At 39.9% G+C, this 21,516-nt stretch overlaps 1 protein-coding gene across 3 annotated transcripts in view; it reads right to left on the bottom strand.

Annotated features, from left to right (window-relative positions):
* Positions 1 to 2,625: 2,625 nt before the first annotated feature.
* The window catches only part of rnf144aa (ring finger protein 144aa), a 45,966-nt gene continuing 27,075 nt past the window's right edge, over positions 2,626 to 21,516 (bottom strand). For all 3 annotated transcript variants that reach the window (XM_017694447.2, XM_017694449.1, XM_017694448.2), the window contains 4 exons: positions 15,694 to 15,904; positions 14,450 to 14,597; positions 12,411 to 12,500; positions 2,626 to 5,830 (listed from right to left, as the gene is read on the bottom strand). In XM_017694447.2, the coding sequence (XP_017549936.1) occupies positions 5,699 to 5,830; positions 12,411 to 12,500; positions 14,450 to 14,597; positions 15,694 to 15,904 (581 nt within the window). In that variant the 3' untranslated portion in view covers positions 2,626 to 5,698. The remainder of the gene's footprint in view (positions 5,831 to 12,410; positions 12,501 to 14,449; positions 14,598 to 15,693; positions 15,905 to 21,516) is intronic.

Below are 21,516 nucleotides of genomic sequence, written 5' to 3' on the forward strand. Positions count from 1 at the left end.
GGAAATCCACCCGTTTTACACATTTTTGCATAATTCAGTTAAGATGTAAACGAAGTCATTCAGAGTGGTTTTATGTCAATTTGATCGTTACGGATTCAGATCTACAGTGGTAGTGAAGGGAACCAGAGGTCACCATGTCTACAAGACAAATCTAGCCATTTTTATTATAATCCAAAAGATTCAAAAAGTCTTCTGAGTTTTTATGTGTAGTGTTTTATGGTAAAATAGTCTTCTTTGTTTTCTTTGGGGACTGTTCTGCCTTACAACACCTGGTACAACGTTTGCACCTCTGTGCCATGGATGGATTAAATTAAATGGACTAAAATGCATTTTAAGACAAAACTTTACCACAAAACTATCATTAAACAGTGTGTCAGACAGCTGGCAGTATATTCCTAACCATTTCATGTTATAACTTTCGGTGAGGGAGCTTTTAGAGGTGGACATCTGGTTCCTATCACCACTGTGGCACTGTGACACATTTAAGCACTAGGCAGCAATGCTGTAACGGAAAATTAGGTTCTACAGCGAAGGGCTCTATAAAGAACCAAAAAGGGTTCTGACTTGTAACAACAGCAACAGCAATGTTTTGTGCTGTACAGACCATTGGCTGTCATCATAGAGAAGAACCACCATGCAAATAACTAGTTCATCAATTAAATGGTCCTTTGAGTTGTCGTGGTTCTATCTTTTGCTTTTACTAAACAACTCTTGAAGAGCCAAGTTTTAAGCATCTACTGTCTGTCTGCCTACCTAAAACTGCATCATGAGCATAGCTGTAAACAAGACAAGTGTATTTCTGTTAGTCTTCCATTGGCAGGGTTACTTTACACATAATGGGTTAAATTGGACACATAGCAGAGTTAAGGTGTGTGGTTTTGTTGTTAACAGATACACTGTATTTCCAAAAGTATTCACTCATCCATCCAAATCATTGAACTGAGGTGTTCCTATCACTTCCATGGCCACATGGGTATAAAACCAAGCACCTAGGACTGCAGACTGCTTCTACAAACATTTGTGAAAGAATGAGTCGCTCTCAGGAGGTCAGTGAATTCCAGCATGGTACTGTGATAGGGTGCCACCTGTGCAACAAGTCCAGTCGTGAAATTTCCTCACTACTAAATATTCCACCGTCAACTGTCAGTGGTATTAGAACAAAGTGGAAGTGATTGGGAATGACAGCAACTCAGCCACGAAGTGGTAGGCCATGTAAAATGACAGAGTGAGGTCATTGCTACAGACCTCCAAACTTTGTGGCCTTCAGATTAGCTCAAGAACAGCGTAGAGAGCTTCATGGAATGAGTTTCCATGGCTGAGCAGCTGCATCCAAGCCTTACATAACCAAGCACAATGCAAAGCACTGAATACAGTGATGTAAAGCGCCGCCACTGGACTCTAGAGCAGTGGAGACGTGTTCTCTTGAGTCACGAATCACACTTCTCTGTCTGGCAATCCGATGGATGAGTCTGGGGACAGCCCCTTCCTGTTCCAATATGACTGTACACCAGTTCAAAAATCAAGGTGCATAAAGACATGAATTAGAGCGGAGACTGCGAGCCAGGCCTTCTCATCCAACATCAGTGTCTGACCTCAGAAATGTGCTTCTGGAAGAATAGTCAAAAAAATCCCATAAACACACTCCTAAACCTTGTGGAAAGCCTTCCCAGAAGAGTTGACGCTGTTATAGCTGCAAAGGGTGGGCCGACATCATATTAAACCCTATGGATTAAGAATGGGACCTAGCTCAATTTCATATGCGTGTGAAGGCAGACGAGCGAAGACTTTTGGAAATATAGTGTATTTTTGCAAGGGAACCACTTTAGGCAGTCTCAGAAAAAAAAAAAAAAAACACAATGAAACTGTGACACCATACTGAGTTTTAATTCCATCTTCTCAGCATGAGTGTAGATCACATACTAGAAGCTGCATTTATCTTTTTTGTTTATCAGTCCATCATTATAGCTATCATTATACCTTTCCATCTCAGCTTCTTTTCAATTCCAGAGCAATGCTGGAATGCTTTGTGTACTGCTGGAGGCCCAGTATTGCTATAGCGGACCAGCAATTAAACGTGGGGCCTCTCGACCGTTTAAGCATACAGTGATTGATCTTGACATGATTATTAACTTGTAATCAGGGCAAAACAGCGTAAATAGAATATGCAAATCCATGTCCTTTTAGGGCTGCAGTCACACAAATATCCGTCCTCGCCCTCAGCTCAACTTCACACCTAAGATCTTACTAAAAGGTACAATTTGAATGCTTTTGGGATGTTTAGGAAATGTGCTATGCAACCATGTTATTCTGAAGACAATATATTAGTGAATGAAAACACATGCATGCCAGTGAGTCAAGTGCTTTAGACACCGTATTTTCCAAATTCAGCATTTTGAATTAGCATGCTGAATTTGGAAAATACAGTAATCTAAAGCACAAAGACGGCAAATGAAATAAAGACAAAAAAAATAATAATAATACCAAAAAAACACTTAAGGAAGTAGTGGGCCATAGTCACTTATTTCAGGGCCTCAGAAAACAAAATGCCTTGAAATATCTGAATATGACTATATAGGTTGTACATTATAATGCCACTGCGTTAGTGGCACACAGACTACAGAGCAGTTTTGGGGGCAGATATGCATTTGTATTTATGCAGGACTTTACACACATGCAAATTTATTAGATTACAACTGTACAAGTGTGATTTGCTTCTTCCAATATACAGAAAATACAATTAAATATTTATTTTTTTTAATCTATGAAGTATAAAAACCAAACAAATTACACATTAAAGGCCATCTAAAGAAGAAAAAGGCAAAACCAGTTTCAGGAGCAAAGGGTACAACACTGCCAAAGTCCTCAAAGTTTCATGGCAATGGACATACATTCGGTCATTTTAAAGCAAGTATATAGGTCAGAAATGGTATTTGGAATAGCCAAAGCTGGGAAGTGACACAAAGACATCGCCCTCACAAATAAACTACTGCAGTATACAAGGAAAAAAATCTATAGGCATGCATTAAAAAGATTAATCTTAAGTGTAAAACTATACAGTTGAACTCCGTCTTAGACAGATGTCAGCTAGCCGAACAAATAAAAATGACCTAACCCCCCTGTATTTTCTGTGCAAGAGATATAATTCTTGTACAAAGGAGAAAATGACTGTCTTTTTGCTGGATACAATAGTGTTGAAGTTTCTCAGGTACTCTTGTCATCTTGCAAATGAAAGAAAGACGAACAACTGACCATGTAGATGTGGTCAGTAGTCTATTTTCCTCAGATTATGCATTGACCAAAATAAACCAAATGACTTGCAAATTAGATGATTCCCTGAAGTGTTTCAGTAAAAGGAGAAAAAACAAAAACAAAACACAATACATGAATGCATAATAAAACCAAGAACCACATACATGTACTGTACACAAGACAAACCCTTTAAAAAACTGTTCATACAACATCAAGGGGCCAAAGTACTACAAACCTACATAAGTAAGTGTTTCTTCACTGTGTCAAAAAACGATCGACTGTCAGCATCTTAGAAACCTGCTTGGCACGATTGTCATCCATAGATGAACTTCAAATTTGCATCTACATACAAAAAAAACATCAAAAGAGTGACAAACTGTGTAATCCGTTAGGACCTGAGATTAAATGAAGGAGAAAGAAAAGAAACAGAGCTACAAGTGAGGTACTGAAAACTTAAGGCAAAAACTGTCTTAATGCAGATAGCTACTGAAGAATGACGTTAACCTGTCCACAACATCAAAAAGGTCTTAACATAATGAACAAAGAAAGACTGTGTTGAGTTCCAAAGGGACATACGAAAGAAAATCATCATACAGAAGAGACAGATGCTCACGCAGTCATATCAACCCCCCAATATGGCACATCTGCTGTACGTATGACAACAGGAAAGGTTGTAAAGGACTCCAGCGAGCTACATATTATCCAGCTACATCAACACAACCTTTGTTTCTTATGATGTGACAAATTCACCATGGTTTTTCAGTCTTATGTTTTTTTTTTGTTTTAAACGATATGATGGCACAAAATAACATATGCACCATTTAAGTGTTGTAGGCAAGCCTGAATAAGATAATGAGCTAAAAAAAAAAAAAAGCTCTGATAATTTAATGAGTGGTTTTCTTTTCAAATGTTACAGTCGGGTTGTTTTGATGTTCACTGGGTAGAAAGTTAAAGCCAACTTGACAGTTTTGGATATAGTATTAGCTGCAGATATTCTTTGTGCCACTTTGGGGACATGGTCTTGCCTACAACACTTCTGAATGCACAAGAGAACAGCACATACCACATTTTCTGCCATCTTCCAAGTTGTATAAACTTGCATAGATAAAGTGCTAGACTTAAATGAGCACAAGCCAAACAGTCTTGAAATCAGCCAGAGTTTTAAAATCCCTGCCAGAATTACAGCGACTGCATTTTTTTTTTTTTTTTTTGAGGGCAATCTCCTGTTTCGAGTCATAAAAGCTGACATGAGTGAAACAGACATGCAAGTTTCCAACTATCTGACATAGAATATACAGGATTATTGTACAGTACATTGTTGTGATATATGTAGGCATTGCCTCCAGATATGCTTACATTATGCTTAATTGAGACACTTGGAGATAACTGTAAAAAACAGTAAACATTTGTTGTTTGTTGGACTGCGCTTTTGTGGGGTTTTCCTAAAAAACGGGCAACGTGGGGGTGAACAACATTGTTTTGGTTTAAAATATTTTTGGGTCTCATTTCATTTGGGGCTTTTTGTTGAGATTCTTAAATTCTATTAATGCAGTAAAGCTTCTATAAAGTCAAAATAAAAAATAAATGAACTAATTCAATGAGACAGTGAATGCAAGCATCAATGGTGATTTAAATGTGAAACTTGTTGCTAGCAATTCAGATCTAAAACGTGTGTGAATCTCAAGATGAACCAATAGCTAGGTGTAAATTGGGAAACAGATAAAAGTCCACACTGGAACTCGTATGGATGGAATAGATAAACTTAATGGCCAACACAGCCTGCCTGAAACACAATATTAGTCTGGGAGCTTTGTATCCTTGTACAAATAAAGTAGTAGTAACACACATTTTAAAGCAAGACAAGTTCAGCTGTCGCAATAAAAAACAAACAAACAAACACACTGTACATTTAAACAAAGTCCCTGCTTACACTGCAGACCTTAAAGTGACAAAAGAGCCCCTTGTGTGTGCAAGACAGAGTGAGAACCAGGGAAAGTGTTGAGTGACCCAAGTGCTACTATGCACACAGAGCTACATGAATTGCAGTATTTAATTGAAGAGCCCTCCAGAAGCATCACTGCTATGCTATGAACCACTTCCCACTGATCAAGACAAGCATCCTGCTAGACAACCGTTAGGGTTCCCAAGAGTTTATTCACTCCCGCACTGCTGAGGGTGTGGTCCACCACTCATCTCTCTGGCTTTGTATGTGACATCAAGCATGTGTAAAGTTTCACTCAGCCTTTTTAAACAAGCCTGACCATAACCCACTCCCAGAACCAAGCCAGTCCATGGCATGAGAATGGTTGTGATGCAGCTTCAAATGTGCAGGCCCCATCAGCTCCAACCTGGAGGGTGACTCGAGGACAAGGAAAAAAAGGGGGAGGAAAAAAAATAATGAACAGAGATGGCCAGAGTAGCCCCCGTGGTGTCTCTCCCGCGCAGGCGGTTAGGTGGGTAAGGGGTCATCATCTCCTTTGCTGCACTTACACTTGCAGCACAGGACAAAAGGTGTAGCCAGCAGCAAGAATGGAGAGGCTACCAGCAAGAGCAGGCCAAAACCAGCAAAGATACCCACAACCTGAAAGAGACACATAGACACACAAGTTAGAAGATGAGGAGGGAGGTCTTCTGACCAAACATGATACTTAATACAAAATATCATTCCAAAGCCTCATAATACACAAGCCACTTCACGAAGCACACCTACTTTATTTCTGCACTCTTTATCCATTTTTTGAGGCCCACTTCCTATATGCGTGTACTTTGTAGTTCTACAATTACAGACAGTAGTCAATCTGTTTCTGTGCGTAACTTGTTAGCGCACTTCTACCCTATTATTCAACAGTGAGAACCACTAAACAGAACGTATTATTTGGGTGGGGGTTATTCTGAGCACTGAAGTGACACTGGTGTGGTGGTGGCATGTTAGTGTATGTTGCTCTGATATGAATGCATCAGACACAGCAGTGTCACAGGAGTTTTTAAATACTGTTTCCACCTACTGTCCACTCTATTTGTCACCTTGATAATCCACCTAACAGATGTAAAGTCAGAGACTATAGCTCATCTGTTGCTAATCCTTCATCAGTGGTCACTGTATGTTGGTCACAGGACACTGCTGGCAGGATATTTTTGATTAGTGGACCATTCTCAGTCCAGAAGTGACAGTGAATTGTTTAAAAACTCCAGAAACACTGCTGTGTGTGATCCACTCGTACCAGTGCTACAACTATGTTAGTGTCACTGCAGGGCTGTGCAAATAATACCTGCCCTTTGAGGGTCCTGACCATTGAACAAGGTAAATGGGTGCTAAGAAGTATGCAGAGAAACAAATGGACTACAGTTTTTAATTGCAGAACTTCAAAGCACCCCCACATGATAAGAGGAGCTGATAAAATGGACAAAGAATGTAGATAAAAGGAGGTATACTTAATAAAGTGACCGGTCAATGTATGCGCTAATAACATGCTAAAAATAGACTGGCTATATTAAACCCAATCTAGTTATGATCCTTCGGTTCTTGTTTTAAGCATAGTGTTGTAGACGTGATGTAAATGGGCATTTCCACAGCCTGCAGAAGTAAAGCATGTTTTCAGACATTAACAAAGAGATTAACCAGTGTTTAACAAGATTATGAGAACTTGAGCCAGCCAGGTTTTGTCAATTCAAAAAAGTGTGTCAATCTCAAAATGGGTTCCTTTCAGGCCACAGCCTGGCAAAGTGTAGTGTTCAACCCGTTTGAACTCAGCTTATTAATAAGGTCATCATGATGGAATTCAAAGTTTAGATGAGGGAAAGTGACAATTTCTGCAGAGTTGTGACCCAGAAGTAATCCAGTTTGACATCCTTGACCTAAACACGGACACGTTTAAATGTGAAAGTGGCTGTTACTCTTCAAGTGTAATTTCTGCCCCATACAGCAAATCGCATGTTACCAGAAACATGTACAAAATACATCCCCACCCCCCCCACACGAGTAGCAACTGGTCTCTTCTGATTGCGGAACAAAAAAAACAAAAGAACAAAAAAAACCTCACACACAACAACAAAGATTTGGGGCAAAAAAACTGAATTAGGACATTTTAACTGTATGCTTAGACTCTCTATTTTTTTTTTCCTTGAACTGGATGCAACATTTGACACTGACATTTCGATGGAAAATTGCATAATGGATATTGTGAGCATCCTGAATGAGAAAAGTGTTCTACTGCTTTATTCATCTTTAAAATTTACGCACAAAATGTTGGCCCCAAGTCTCAGTACGGCCACTCTCCCTGACACAAAAAGCTGGTTTGACTTTATCGTTTGTCTTACAGGAAATGACCTCAGTCATCACAAAGTGCAGTCAAATAAACATGCATGCAAGACTGAACTGAATATTTTAATTTGCCAAAGTCAGACTGGTAGGAGTGTTATATAATGTTTGAGCACATGGGGGCATCAAATGTTCAAACTTAACTATGTTTAGAGAACCGCTTAGAAAGAATGTGACAATATGCTGTTATAAAAGTCACTGCAAAGGACGCTAAATGTTCCCATTTGATTTGGTGACCCTGGGACACCAGCTTGTGCCTGGCTTGAGTCACTCTGTAATGACCACAGTATGATCTGGCTCGAAAACCAGGCCACAGCACAATCGGTCTCTTCTTTCACATGGAACCCTGCCACCATTATGAGACTAGGGTTCATAAACACAGCATGGGAACAGATACAACCTTAGACTCCGTGTCCCTCCTTGTAAATACAAACTCCTTCCTCGTCTCCATCTCTCTCCTTTAGTGCTGGGCAATTTATCATCTACTTTACTGGACAAAAGCCAGAGACCAACCTTATTTTTTAAATTTGTAATTCAGTAATGCAAATAAACAAACACATGACATATTTCTTTTTTTAATTGATAAGTTGTCAGGTAGTTTGAAGAACAAAGTTCAAGTAATCCCAAACACATTCAATGACGTTGAGATGTGGGCTCTAGGGTAGCGCAGTCCATTGTTCTGGGAACATCAACAGCTTCTTCGTCTGAAAAGGACATCTTTAGTTGCCTTTTCACTACAGCTCGACTTGACTCTACTTGCCTTTGGTACCAGTTACTTAATTTTTTCAATGCAGATGTAGTACCCCCTCAATGTAGATGGCTGCATCAAACTGCCAAGATGTGAAGGAGATAAATTTTGTTCAGAAGAGGCTAATGGCAGCAAGATATAATGCTGCTGAAAAGAACAGGAGAGTTTGGAAAATACTACATCAGTAGTATTTCAGATGATGGGATGATTCTGGTTTCTCAAAAGTGGTACAGCTTTTGGTGACAGACAGACGTAGTACCAAAAGTACAACCCCAATTCTAATGAAGTTGGGACGTTGTGTAAAACATAAATAAAAACAGAATACGATGATTTGCAAATCCTTTTCAATGTATATTTAATTGAATACACTAGAAAGACAAGATATTTAATGTTCAAACTGATAAACTTTGTTTTTTGCAAATATTCACTCATTTTGAATTTGAGGCCTGCAACACGTTCCAAAGAAGTTGGGACAGGAGCATGTTTACCACTGTGTTACATCACCTTTCCTTTTAACAACTCAATAAGCGTTTGGGAACTGAGGACACTAATTGTTGAAGCTTTGTAGGTGGAATTCTTTCCCATTCTTGCTCGATGTACAACTTCAGTTGCTCAACAGTCCGGGGTCTCCGTTGTCGTATTTTGCGCTTCATAAAGAGCCACACATTTTCAATGGGAGACAGGTCTGGACTGCAGGCAGGTCAGTCTAGTACCCGCACTCTTTTCCTATGAAGCCACGCTGTTGTAACACGTGCAGAATGTGGCTTGGGATTGTCTTGCTGAAATAAGCAGGGATGTCTCTGAAAAAGACGTTGCTTGGATGGCAGCAGATGTTGCTCCAAAATCTGTATGTACCTTTCAGCATTAATGGTGCCTTCACAGATGTGCAAGTTACCCATGCCATGGGCACTAACACACCCCCATACCATCAGAGATGCTGGCTTTTGAACTTTGTGCTGATAACAATCCGGACAGTCCTTTTCCTCTTTGGCCCGGAGGACACAACATCCATGATTTCCAAAAACAATTTGAAATGTGGACTCACAGAGTCAGACCACAGGACACTTTTCCACTTTGCGTCAGTCCATCTCAGATGAGCTCAGAGAAGCCGGTGGCGTTTCTGGGTGTTGTTGATATTTGGTTTTCGCTTTGCATGGCAGAGTTTTAACTTGCACTTGTAGATGGAGCGACAAACTGTGTTCACTGACCGTGGTTTTCTGAAGTGTTCCTGAGCCCATGTGGTAATATCTGTTACAGAATGATGTTGGTTTTTAATGCAGTGCCGCCTGAGGGATTGAAGGTCACGGGCATTCGATGTTGGTTTTCTGCCTTGCCGCTTACTTTGCTCACGTAGTGATGAACCTCGCCCCATCCTTGCTTGTGAACGACTGAGCCTTTCAGGGATGCTCCCTTTATACCCAATCATGACACTCACCTGTTTCCAATGAACCTGTTCACCTGTGGAATGTTCCAAACAGGTACTTTTTGAGCATTCCTCAACTGTCCCAGTCTGTTGTTGCTCCTGTCCCAACTTCTTTGGAACATGTTGCAGGCAACAAATTCAAAATGAGTGAATATTTGCAAAAAACAATAACGGTTATCCATTAGAACATTAAATATCTTGTCTTTGTAGTTTAGTCAATTGAATATAGTTTGAAAAGGATTTGAAAATCATCGTATTCTGTTTTTATTTATGTTTTACACAACGGACCAAACTTAATTGGAATTGGGGTTGTAGTTGTTAGGAATCACATTCTCTATATAACGTAATATTTTTTGAGGTCCAGTTTTTAAATATCCCCTTCCTTATGCAAGTGATTATCTTGTATCTATTCTCAGAAATCTCATTTAGCCATTTTAGATACACAGAGAGAAATGTGCAAGGCAGCTAAGGCGTGTTTGGATAGTTGCTTGTGTGAATGTTACTGTCTCTTTGAAGGTAAACAATGTAACTCCTTTGGGGACATCTTTCTTTTTAGGAGAACACAGCTGCAGCTCATTAACTGTAAGATTGGAAAGATGTTGAGAGTTAAAGAGGTAGGAGGGTTAGCAGAAGTGTGAAAAAAATAAGTACCGATAGATTTGATAACGTGAGTGTTGAAGGCTTGTGCTATTTTTTGCTAAATATATATTTCCTACCTTTTTTCCTGACATTGAGAACTGAAAACTGGCTGTTTTGACTGGAAGTTGAATAAATGAATGGGTAGCCTCTGACTTTCATAAAGTACTGTATACTTTAGTACTGTTTCAGGGGTATTGAAAGATAATGAGCATTACAGCATACCATGATCAATAACCCTAAACTAAACTGAGAAACTTGGTTAAATGCAGTGTAGCCAATGTCATTTGATGGGTGCCTCAAGCCAAGTGAGGTTTATTATGATGTTCCTTTAATTATGATCTGATATCAGAAAACATTTGGAAATTACTGATACAGCATGCACACTACTTTCCCTATATTCCAGATGACCCAAAACTCCTATCTTGGATCAAAGCATACATGGCGTAGTGTAACGGATGAAAAAAGCATCACTATAACCCCCTCTGAGCTGGGACCTCTCGTAGCACTGCATGGCTTCTCCCAATGTGGCCCTGCTTTATTAATTCATGAGGAGGCATGGTGGCACTGCTGTAAAAAGGATGCATGGTGGTAGAGCCATACTCCGGCACTGCCGGACTGACTCAGCCCTCCCCACTGAGCAACAGATGGCTCTAAGCAAACTGACTACAACCCCTCCCTTTAGGATCAGACTCAAACTGGAGAAGGAGAGGAGGGTTTTTGGCAGTATTCAAACTTGTATGAAGTTCAAGCTTCTTTGTACCACTTAGCAGTGCCTCTATTGAATGCGGGACATTCCGTCCTGTTACTGGGGTGTTCGCAGTCTGTAGCAACCTGTAGCTACACAGTGAATTTGAGCCAGTGCAATGAGGCGGTATCAAAATGTCCAACTCCTGAGTCATCCTGAGGTTAACCGAGGTGAATTTGGACAAAAGGCTAGCTATAATGGATAATAAATTAGATGACAGATGTAATGTGGTTCACTGGGAAATACATGCCAAATATTTTAATGATAAAAATGTCAAAATGGACTATTATAGTATACTGATGTATATAAATAGATCCGTCTTCTTCTTCTTCTTTCGGCTGCTCCCTTTAGGGGTCGCCACAGCGGATCATCTGCCTCCATCTTGCCCTATCCACTGCCTCCTCTACTTTCACACCAACCATCTCCATGTCCACCTTCACTACATCCATAAACCTTCTCTGAGGTCTACCTCCTCTCCTTCTACCCGGCAACTCCATCTCCAACATTCTTTGCCCAATATATCCACTATTCCTCCTCAACACATGTCCAAACCATCTCAACCTGGCCTCTCTGGCTTTATCTCCAAACTGCTCCACCTTCACTGTCCCTCTGATCTGCTCATTTCTAATCTTGTCCATCCTTGTCACTTCCAACGAAAATCTCAGCATCTTCACCTCCGCCACCTCCAGCTCAGCCTCCTGTCTTTTAGACAGAGCCACAGTCTCCAAACCATACATCATAGCAGGACACACTACTTGTAAACCTTCCCTTTCACTCTTGCTGCTATCCTTCTGTCACATATAAATAGATCCGTATAATCTATTTTGTTTTAGAATAATCAAGTAATGTATAATCTATTTGTATCTAAGCTATCATGAAGCATTTTTTTTGCCAGGTGCAGACAAGACAGCACTTGAGTTTTCTACTCAAGCCTTCTTCACTTCTATAAAGGATAAGTTCTTTGAGCTCAACAGAACAAGAACACAGGCATCCAAGTACAAATTATGACATCTGTAACAACAAGTTGCACTTGCCATGTGTCAGATTGGGGAAGAGTATATGAACAAAATGAACATCTTTAGCAACAAGCAAGACAGAACAACAGCTCCTGCATGCCCTGTGGTTATGGCTGACTACAAACCTGTGGCTTACAGTCTGAAATGAATGAAAGGTTTTCACCTTAGTTACATGTGAGTACACGTGCTTGTCTGCAGTCAGACTGCTACACTCAACAAAGAAAAGGAGCAAGGAAATATTGTGTGGGGCCAGTGGAGGGAGGGGTGCTCACCTGCGTTCTGTGCCAGATCACAGAGGCTCTGGAGTGGCCCAGCTTGTTGCGGCAAGGTCCTTTGTCATAATGGATAAGAAGGAAGTCGTCCTGTCAAACATAGAATGAAAGGAGAGGGTGCTCGTTATATTGGGAAGAGGGTTGTGAGGGACAGTTGTTCAAAAGGATGCAGCTGCAGCAGAGTGCCTTACTGACAGGCACATGGCCATGCGGTGGCCTCTATAGCAGTGCTGCAGCCATCAGAACAGTGTAAAAGAGGACATCAAGAGATCTAAGCATAGCATAACTACTGGGCTGTATTTAGTTACTGAAGAACACCAGAAAGACTACATGTGAAAGGATCCAAAATTCTGTATATACTCAGATCATTTAGAATTATTCTAGTTTCTTAAAATCAACAAGAATGCCATGACACATGTGAAGCACCACTCTCACACAGCATCCCTGGTGCTCTGCCAGAGTACATCTCCACAACCTAACTTCAAGGACAAGATTTGGGTTGAATATGGGGAGTGTGCAGAACTGGTTGCTGGCCTTTTTGTGCATTAAATTACTTAATACCTCCTGGTTCTGAAATGAAACCATGTGTTTAGTCCCTTTTGCAAATGACACGTTTTAAAAGAAAGAAAGGCCAGCTATTACAACCACTGCTTAGGATATTTTATCTGGATCATGTTTTAAGGGGCCCATATCATAGAAAACTGAATGCATCACTTTTTTAATTTAATGAAAGTTTGATATAATATGCAAACATTGTTTAAGTTCCAAAACATACCACCCACTCCACAGTCTATACGGTCCATATATAGAAACTAAGCTGCAAAAACAGCCCATTCTGAATTCACTGTTTTTAGGATGGCATGAAAGCCAGCATGTTGACATATTTACATTTTTTACATTTACGGCATTTGGCTGACGCTCTCATCCAGAGCGACTTACAATTTGATCATTTTACACAGGTAGGCCAAGGCGGTGTTGGGAGTCTTGCCCAAGGACTCTTATTGGTATAGTGTAGGGAGTTTGCCCAGGTGGGGGATTGAACCCCAGTCTACAGGGTAGAAGGCAGCGGTGTTAACCACTACACTATACAACCAAATATATGTGCCTATTCAGCTTAAAGCAGTTTGGCTCTGCACATTCATGCAGAAGTTATCAGGAGTATGTCAGCCTGGACAGCTTTTTAAACAAGACACAATTTAGAGCAGCCAATCAGAACAGAGCATTTACATATCATTCTTAAAGGCTAATAAATGATGTGATCCTTTTGACCTCTCAAGGTGTTATGCTTAAACTCAACAGCTTTCATATAAGTGACAAACTGAGGTTCTGAAATTTAAGATAATTGACTTGTACAAAGCAAGAGAAGACTATAAAAGCTATCTAAACACTTCCTGCTTGTAATTTTCAGTGTCCAAAATGTCATTACAAAATGCAAGTTAAGGAAGATTGCTGAAGTCAAGACAAGTTCTGGAAGACCAAGACAGCTCTGAAAAATCTGCTCATGGACTGTTCTAGTATGCAAAGCAAAATGCTCATCAGTGCCAAAAACTTACAGCAGGGGTATTCAATCTTATCCACAACATGCTGGTGAGGCTGCAGGTTTTCATTCCAAACAAGCTGGAGCACACCTGATTCTACTTGTTAAATCAGATGTTTGAATCTACAAACAACTGATCATGTGGGCTCCTGCATTGCTGGAATGAAAACCTACAGCCACACTGGCACTAAATAAGATAAGACACCACAGCAGAATAGTGATGCACTGGCCCACTGTGCAGTGTTGTTGCAGAAATGTTACCTGCTTGGATGGGTTATCAGAGGGTAAACTTAACTGCGATCTCATCGCAAAAGTCAACATCTAAAGTATGCAACACAAAACTTATATCTGTCATCTGATAAAACAAACATTTAACTCTGGTTAATGTTTGGTGAAAAAGGAATAGATAAGACAATTCCAATAAATGTGACTACGTAAAAAAACAAGCACAATTTTTCATGTAGTTACAGGAGAAAGACAAGTTATTCAAATGAGCACTTACATCCAGAGACTCCAGGCAGTACCAGCAGAAGGCATGCTTGCAGTTCTTACACATCATCTGGGCACAGCCTTCATCTCTCTCAATGTAAACTTTACATTTGGGACACCGTTTGATAGGTGCATCATCCTCTTCACTCTTGAAGAAAGAACTGAGGACAGAGAGAGAGAGAGAAATGTAAGAAATACATTGTTATTCTAAATTTCAAGCACTGCCTTTACCCCAACTGCGCTACCAAGCTATCGTTTCAATGGATTTAGGCAAAAAGTTCTACAAGTAACTAGCAAACATGGTGCTGTTTGTCATGATTTAGGCCTGTGAAGGACTGCAAAGTCCCACCTTACCTGTGATCTGACTGGTCAGTCCAGGGGGGGGGGCTCATGATTTAAAGTACTTGCTTCAAGTTGAACTTTTTTTCTCAAGGTGCATGAACAATCCACAGTAAACAGCTGCCCATAATGCATTAAAGGCTAGAGTCCCAGTACATCTCTCCCAATGAAAACAACAGAAGAAAGTTGCCTCAACCACAAATCACAGTGTAAACCCCTCAGGGAAACAGCTCACAGACACCAATGCATTTCTAGGACTACTCTTGAACTACTGATCTAAATGCTGTCTGTCACATTTGAGTCAGTTAAAGGCTGTTTTCTAGAACTATATTCAAAATTAAGGTAGAAAACTGCAGATAGTAGGCTATACCACTGCCCCAAAACATATTCATTCAGACACAGCTAAAGACAGAATGCATGCAGAGAAAGCTTAGAGTTATACAGACAACCCTATAATTCAGCTGGCTTGGTCAGCTGTCAGGCAGCAGGCTGAGGCTTCTGAAGTAAAGAGCTCAGGGCTTGACTACTACTTGCCCTTGGTTAAGACAGATGAAGACATGTCTACATTGAAATTTAATGACAATACTTCACCAAACACTGTCATCCTGAGACTCCCAAGAGGAGGAGGAAAAGCAAACATCACAACTCTAAACAAGAACAAGAAAACAACTAGTTGCTGATATACAATCTGCTTGGACTCACCCACAAAAGATGTTTTTCTTCATACAGCTTGTATATAGTTTCAGAAGTCACATAAATAAGTCTATTTAAAACTTCTTAATAACACACAGTTTGAGGCAAGTGACAATACTAACCACTAACTAACTGAGTTAAAAGCTTTGTATACTTGTTTGCTGACTTCTGGCTTCAAACTATATTTAGGGAAAAATTGTACACAAAGAGAAGCAGGGAGGATACCTGGTTTCCCCTGGCAGGAACGCGGTAATTGGGGGATTTTCCTGGCAGTCTTGGCCTGGGTGCCAGCTGGCCTTGCAGGCTGAGCAAAACTCCAGGGTGCAGTTGCCACAGCGTACCAGCTGCGGCTGGGTGGCGTCTGCCTCTTTCAACTGACATACAGCCTGGCACGATGACGATGGGCACCATGTCCGGCAAGGGTCCAGCAGCACTTCTGTGTGGGGACAGAAGGAGGAGACTGTGGTCAAAGGTCTGCTTGCATGTGTACATGTACACATTTTGCCAAGTTTCATATATTAAAACAGGCAAAAAGTTTGGACATTCCTGATTTAATGCATACTTTTCATAATCTTTTCCTGATCCAAGACTGGGGTGCACAGCTCCAGTCAGAGGTCCACAAAGTTTGCTGATTTACCTGCTCAAACAATCCTGATTACAATCGTCTGTTAATTACCAGGGTTAGTGGGCACATTTGAGTAGGGAACTCTCCAAGCTATTCTAGACACTAACCCTCCAGGACCGGAGTTGTGTGCCCCGATCTAAGAGTTTATGGTTAATTATTAATCCAATTTTGCTTTTAAGACAATTATAAAGAGTGATGCTGATACTTATGTATGTTTTGCATTAAAAAAAAAAAAAAAATTAGAGCATGGTCTCAATAATTAGAATATAAGTATTCATTTGTTTCCTTATTTAGTAATAGCAAGCTTTGTTGTTTGTTACCCCTTTAGACCCCACCTTAATTCTGAACACTCTCATTGATTCCTGAGAACTCTGCGTCAGAGACTCATCACTAACATGGTATCACATGATACTAGGCTACAAAAAAGTTGCACCACACCCAGCTAAAGGCTTGACACAGCTACATTTCCTTCTATGATCCCACAATGTGTCTCACTGTCTTTTGAAAGATGAGAGCAGTTAATGAAACACTAAAATGTCAAACAGCCGTTACACAAAAAGATGAGGCAAATACACTTACACAGGTAACAGGCTAGTTCAATAGTTAAAAGAGTAAAATGATATGAATGGCTGTTAATCCATACAAATTTAGTATAAAAAATTGAAATAACTCAGCAACAACTCAATTCTTATCAAGAATTTTAATAGCTGAGCACAAATATTTCGCTTGCAATGGAACTGAAGGTGAGCTTGGCTATCCATTCCGTAAACCAGCGAAACCGACTATGAAAACACAATCACTGAACAAACATTATCTCTTGAACTTCTGCAACATCGCTGCTGTCTAGGTACGCAAATATGTAGCTATTTGTTACAAATTGACAACTGAAACATTTTGATTAAAAGCAAACTAAATAATTTTTTTTTTTAAAAAGATCAAAAAAAATGAACAAATGTTTAAAACCACCAGTTGAGGTGGTTCGGGCATCTGGTAAGATTGGCCTCTGGACGCCTCCCTAGGGAGGTGTTCCAGACATGTCAGACGGGGAGGAGACCTCAGGGAAGACCCAGGACATGTTAGAGGTATTATATCTCTCAACTGTCTTGGAAACGCCTCGGTATCCCTCCGGAAGAGCTGGAGGAGGTGGCAGGGGAGAGAGAGGCCTGGGCCTCTTTGCTTAGGCTGCTGCCCCCACGACCCGGACTTGGATAAGCGGATGACGATGGATGGATGTTTAAAATTCTGGTTACTTATGAAATATAAATACCATTGTTTGTATCAGAAACACCAATGAGTATTTAAGGCCTGCAAAATGCAGTTTAGGCCAGCCTTAAAAAATTGTGAATAAGGGCTCAGCACATGTGGAGCTTCTTCAAACCTGACGAAAAATCATCCGAGGTGGCTGCTAGAGAGAATGCCAGAAGTGTGAAAAGCTACATAAAGGGAAAAAAGGGGGAGTGCAATTACAGAATCTAAAATGTAAAAGTTCTGCCAGTGTTATTTTGTCGTTTTGATGTCCACCGTTAATATAAAATGTGGAAAAGCAAACCTCTTCATGAGTAGATGTGTCCAAACGTCTGACTGCTACTGTATGGGTTGGCAGCTCACCATGCTTACACACTGAGTGAGCACAGAATGAGGCCTAAAGAGCAAATGTCTGCCTTAAAGAATAAATACGTATTTTAGCACTGATGTACTATTAACCACTGAATATCTGTGCCCAGATGATCATTCGGACCTTATAAATGTAGCCAGGATTCTTAATACTGATACTCAACAATAAGCAGCAGAGTTAGGCCTAGACTGCCAAAATGCACTGCAGTCAAGTTATTTTAACGGCCAGGAAAATTTTTTTTTAACATTTTATCACACTGGCTAAAAGGAATGAGCCACTTTATGTAGTGTTACTGTGAAGTATGAACTTTGCTTTCACAATGGATGCCTACTGACAGCTATCTAGGATTGCTGCTCGGCCTTGGGCGAGATGGCATGTTTGCGCTTGTCATCCTCCTACACACTCACATGTGCGCACACACACTAGACAAACAGGCCATACACATTTCCACATGCAGTCCTGGCTCTGTTTTCTGGAAGTGTAGAAACGTTAAAGGTTTCTGCTTCAGCGCTCAGGAACACTGATGAAGTGGATGAACGCCTTTTAATCGGACAGCAACACTGACTCTCAGGCCTGACTCATTTATGAGGAGAACAGTCACGCTGGCTCTCGCGTGTGGGTGCAAGGCCCTTCGAGGCAGACGCTCAGCACTGTGAGAGAGACTGGCTTTCACCACACCACTTTCACTGTGTGGGAATAAGTGCCAAACAAATCTCTCTCTCTCTCTCTCTGTCTCTGTCTCTGTCTCTCTCATAAATGGGACGGGAAAGCAATGAACTTACAGATTTATGTGTGCTCTAACTGAACCCTCAAAAGATCTGTCATGAAGCATAGACATCAATAGCTGTTCCATGAGACACAGAGGAGCTCTATTAAAAGGAAGTTTGGAAAAAAGCAATTTCATTTTACCCTAAATGTATTGATAAAGATTGAGAATGTAAAGCAGCTACAAAAGATAAACTGCATGCCTAAAACATGCAACACTTGCCTCAATGTATATCACGTCAAGAAATCTCAGAGAGAACTTTGATGTGGGTTTTGATATCCCAAGATACACTGTTGACTATACAAATGGACAAATGAACACTGCGTTAGAGTTGTCATCAAACCAAAATTTTATACTACGATGCCACAGCAAAAGCAGAAATGCTATTAAGCACAATCCTTTATTTCTAAACTACATTAATAAAACTAAGGCTGAAACAATTATTCAACATTATTGATAATGCTGACAATAAAATATCAACAAATATTTCTACTGCTGTTTTTTCATTTACTTTTTCAAAGTGAGTCCAACCTAGAGTAAGTTAACGACTTTCCATGAAGTTGAATAACATGAGTAACATGACTTAACATAAAAGTATCTTGCTTACTGTGTCGTAACTGGGGGGGGATGAACCACTGCATTTTATAAATCTGTGCGCTGAAATAGAAAAACTGAGCCTCTGTTCAGTGCCGCACAATGTGATGTCTGGACCAGTCACAGTCAGATGGAGGATTCAGAACATGTGGTAATTGTTTTATTAAGCAGCCACAGCAACCAGAGCAGACTGCACTGTAGGAACTTAAAACCAGTGCATTGTTCTGGTTCTAGCTTTTAAATGTCTTTTTCCATTTGAAATATACTGGCAGGTCACAGTGCTGCTATGCTAATGGGTGCCATGTTGTTTCAGTGTGGGTACAGAGCTCTTTGTTCGAAATCAGTCTGGACTCGTTTTCATGATAAATTAGGTCATATAATGTCATAATATGTGGACATTACAAAGAGAGCATAATTAGTCCTGTTTAATTGAATTTACTACAGTGCAGGATGTGAAATATTTACTATAAGTCATTGTATTCATAGTCTATTTTAAACGTGGCACTGCTCTGACTTTCCAACTTATCAGATATCAGAAAAATATATAATGACATATAGTGCATCATGAAAACATCTGGAAGTGTTGTGATAACGCATTGTTCCTATATCACCCTCCTCTAATTGTTGCCACTGTTTTTTTATATATATATATATATATATATATATATATATATATATATATATATATAAAAAAAAAACCAACTATAACCAACTACACTGGGCTAAAGTCAAAAATCTGTAAATGTATCGCTGAACTATTTCTTTTACTCCCCACGCAGTAATTAGAAGTCATTAATTTTGTCCATCTAAGCTTACTTTAATTCATCCACAATTCCTTTAAATTCCAGCTTTAAAATGCAACATATGCAACTCTCAGACAAAGCATCAGACTGGCTCTTAACACAACAACCCCAAATCACGGTAAGTAAAAACAAAAGATATCGATCCAATATGGCTTCTGTGATTCAGCAAAAATGGATGTGTGGGAGTGAAAGGCCGGCGCGTGGTTCTGGATGACACTGATGCAAGAAGGCAGATGGCAGGCTGCATGTGCGTTAGCCACGGCGTACTCCAGTGAAAGAGACTGCGCTCAGCCAACGTGACCTCCGCCAGTCGCACGTGCACTGACACCGGCCCACCGCATCTCTCTCCCACTCACACACACGCACTGACCTCCTCACGAATGAGACTCGCTCAGTCAGAGACAGGTGGAGAGTGCAGTAATGCACTCACACAGTCCACTGCTGGACAACTGATGTGACAGACTGCTTTTAACACGTCTCACAGAAATGTCCTCAAATAATGCCATGTGCTTTTCCATTATTCTGTGCTTAAAAGCCTTTGAACGCATTGGACTCAGTTCAATTATCTAATTGAAAAAAAAATGCAAACACCTCTTGGATGAGTATGTGCATGTTATTTTCATGTGAAATCTAGCAAAAAAAAAAAAAAAAAAAAAAAGAGCTCAAATTAGGGAGCCACGTTGATATTTTAATCGAGAGACATCTGGTGGAATCGGATAGATGTGTTGATTTGACCAAAATTCCAAACTGATAAATCTGATTGCATATTTACTGTACTATAGAGGAGAGGCTGTTTAATTGACACTGGGTTACTGTGGTAATATGTAATATGCATTTTATTAATTTGACTGCGTTTATAAACCTACAGAAATAAATATTATATTTCTCTGCAATGCTAATCCAGGTGGATTTATTTCCAAACATTATATAATTTATTTTATATGAAATTTATATAATGCTTATTTATCAGCATCGACAGATATGTACGTAAAAAAAAATGCTGGTTTTTCCACAATTACAATAATGGTACATCCTCAGCTCAAATAAAAAAAATCTGTAAACAGTCTGTAATATAACCTTCATATACGAAAACATTTTGTAAATCTACCTTCGTATCTGTCCTGATGCGCCACTGTCACTGGTTTTAATCAGTTTCCTCTCAATTGTTGTTATTCTCTTTGGTTAAGTCCTTGGTAGTACAGTAATAAGCTCATTATATAGGTCTTCAAACCTATTATCATGTGTTGCTTGTTCTACTTTCACGAATTTAATCTAACCATATTAAATTAAAAGTAGGAGTATTACATAAAAACAAAATCAGCCCAGCGAATTTAATCTAAATAATAATACTCAGTCAAGTATCTTAGAAGCTCCATCACACAGCTTTGTTGAACCACTTGACATAACATTCTTAAGTGCATTCAACATTTAATTTTGTGAGGACAGGAACGCAGGACGCTTAATGAACTGCAGAGACAAAAACAGCTGTGCATTTTTTGGTTTCCTCTTGTGTTTGTTTATAAGCATTGTTAGCAGTCCATGTGATATAAACAATTATAACAGCCTGTATTCTTACACAACCACTTTTCATTTGTGCCAGTTGTAAATAGTGCCAGTTGTGGCTATACATCTTGTTGTCCACTTA

This window comes from Pygocentrus nattereri, chromosome 10 (assembly GCF_015220715.1).
Source record: "Pygocentrus nattereri isolate fPygNat1 chromosome 10, fPygNat1.pri, whole genome shotgun sequence".
Lineage (NCBI taxonomy): Eukaryota > Metazoa > Chordata > Actinopteri > Characiformes > Serrasalmidae > Pygocentrus > Pygocentrus nattereri.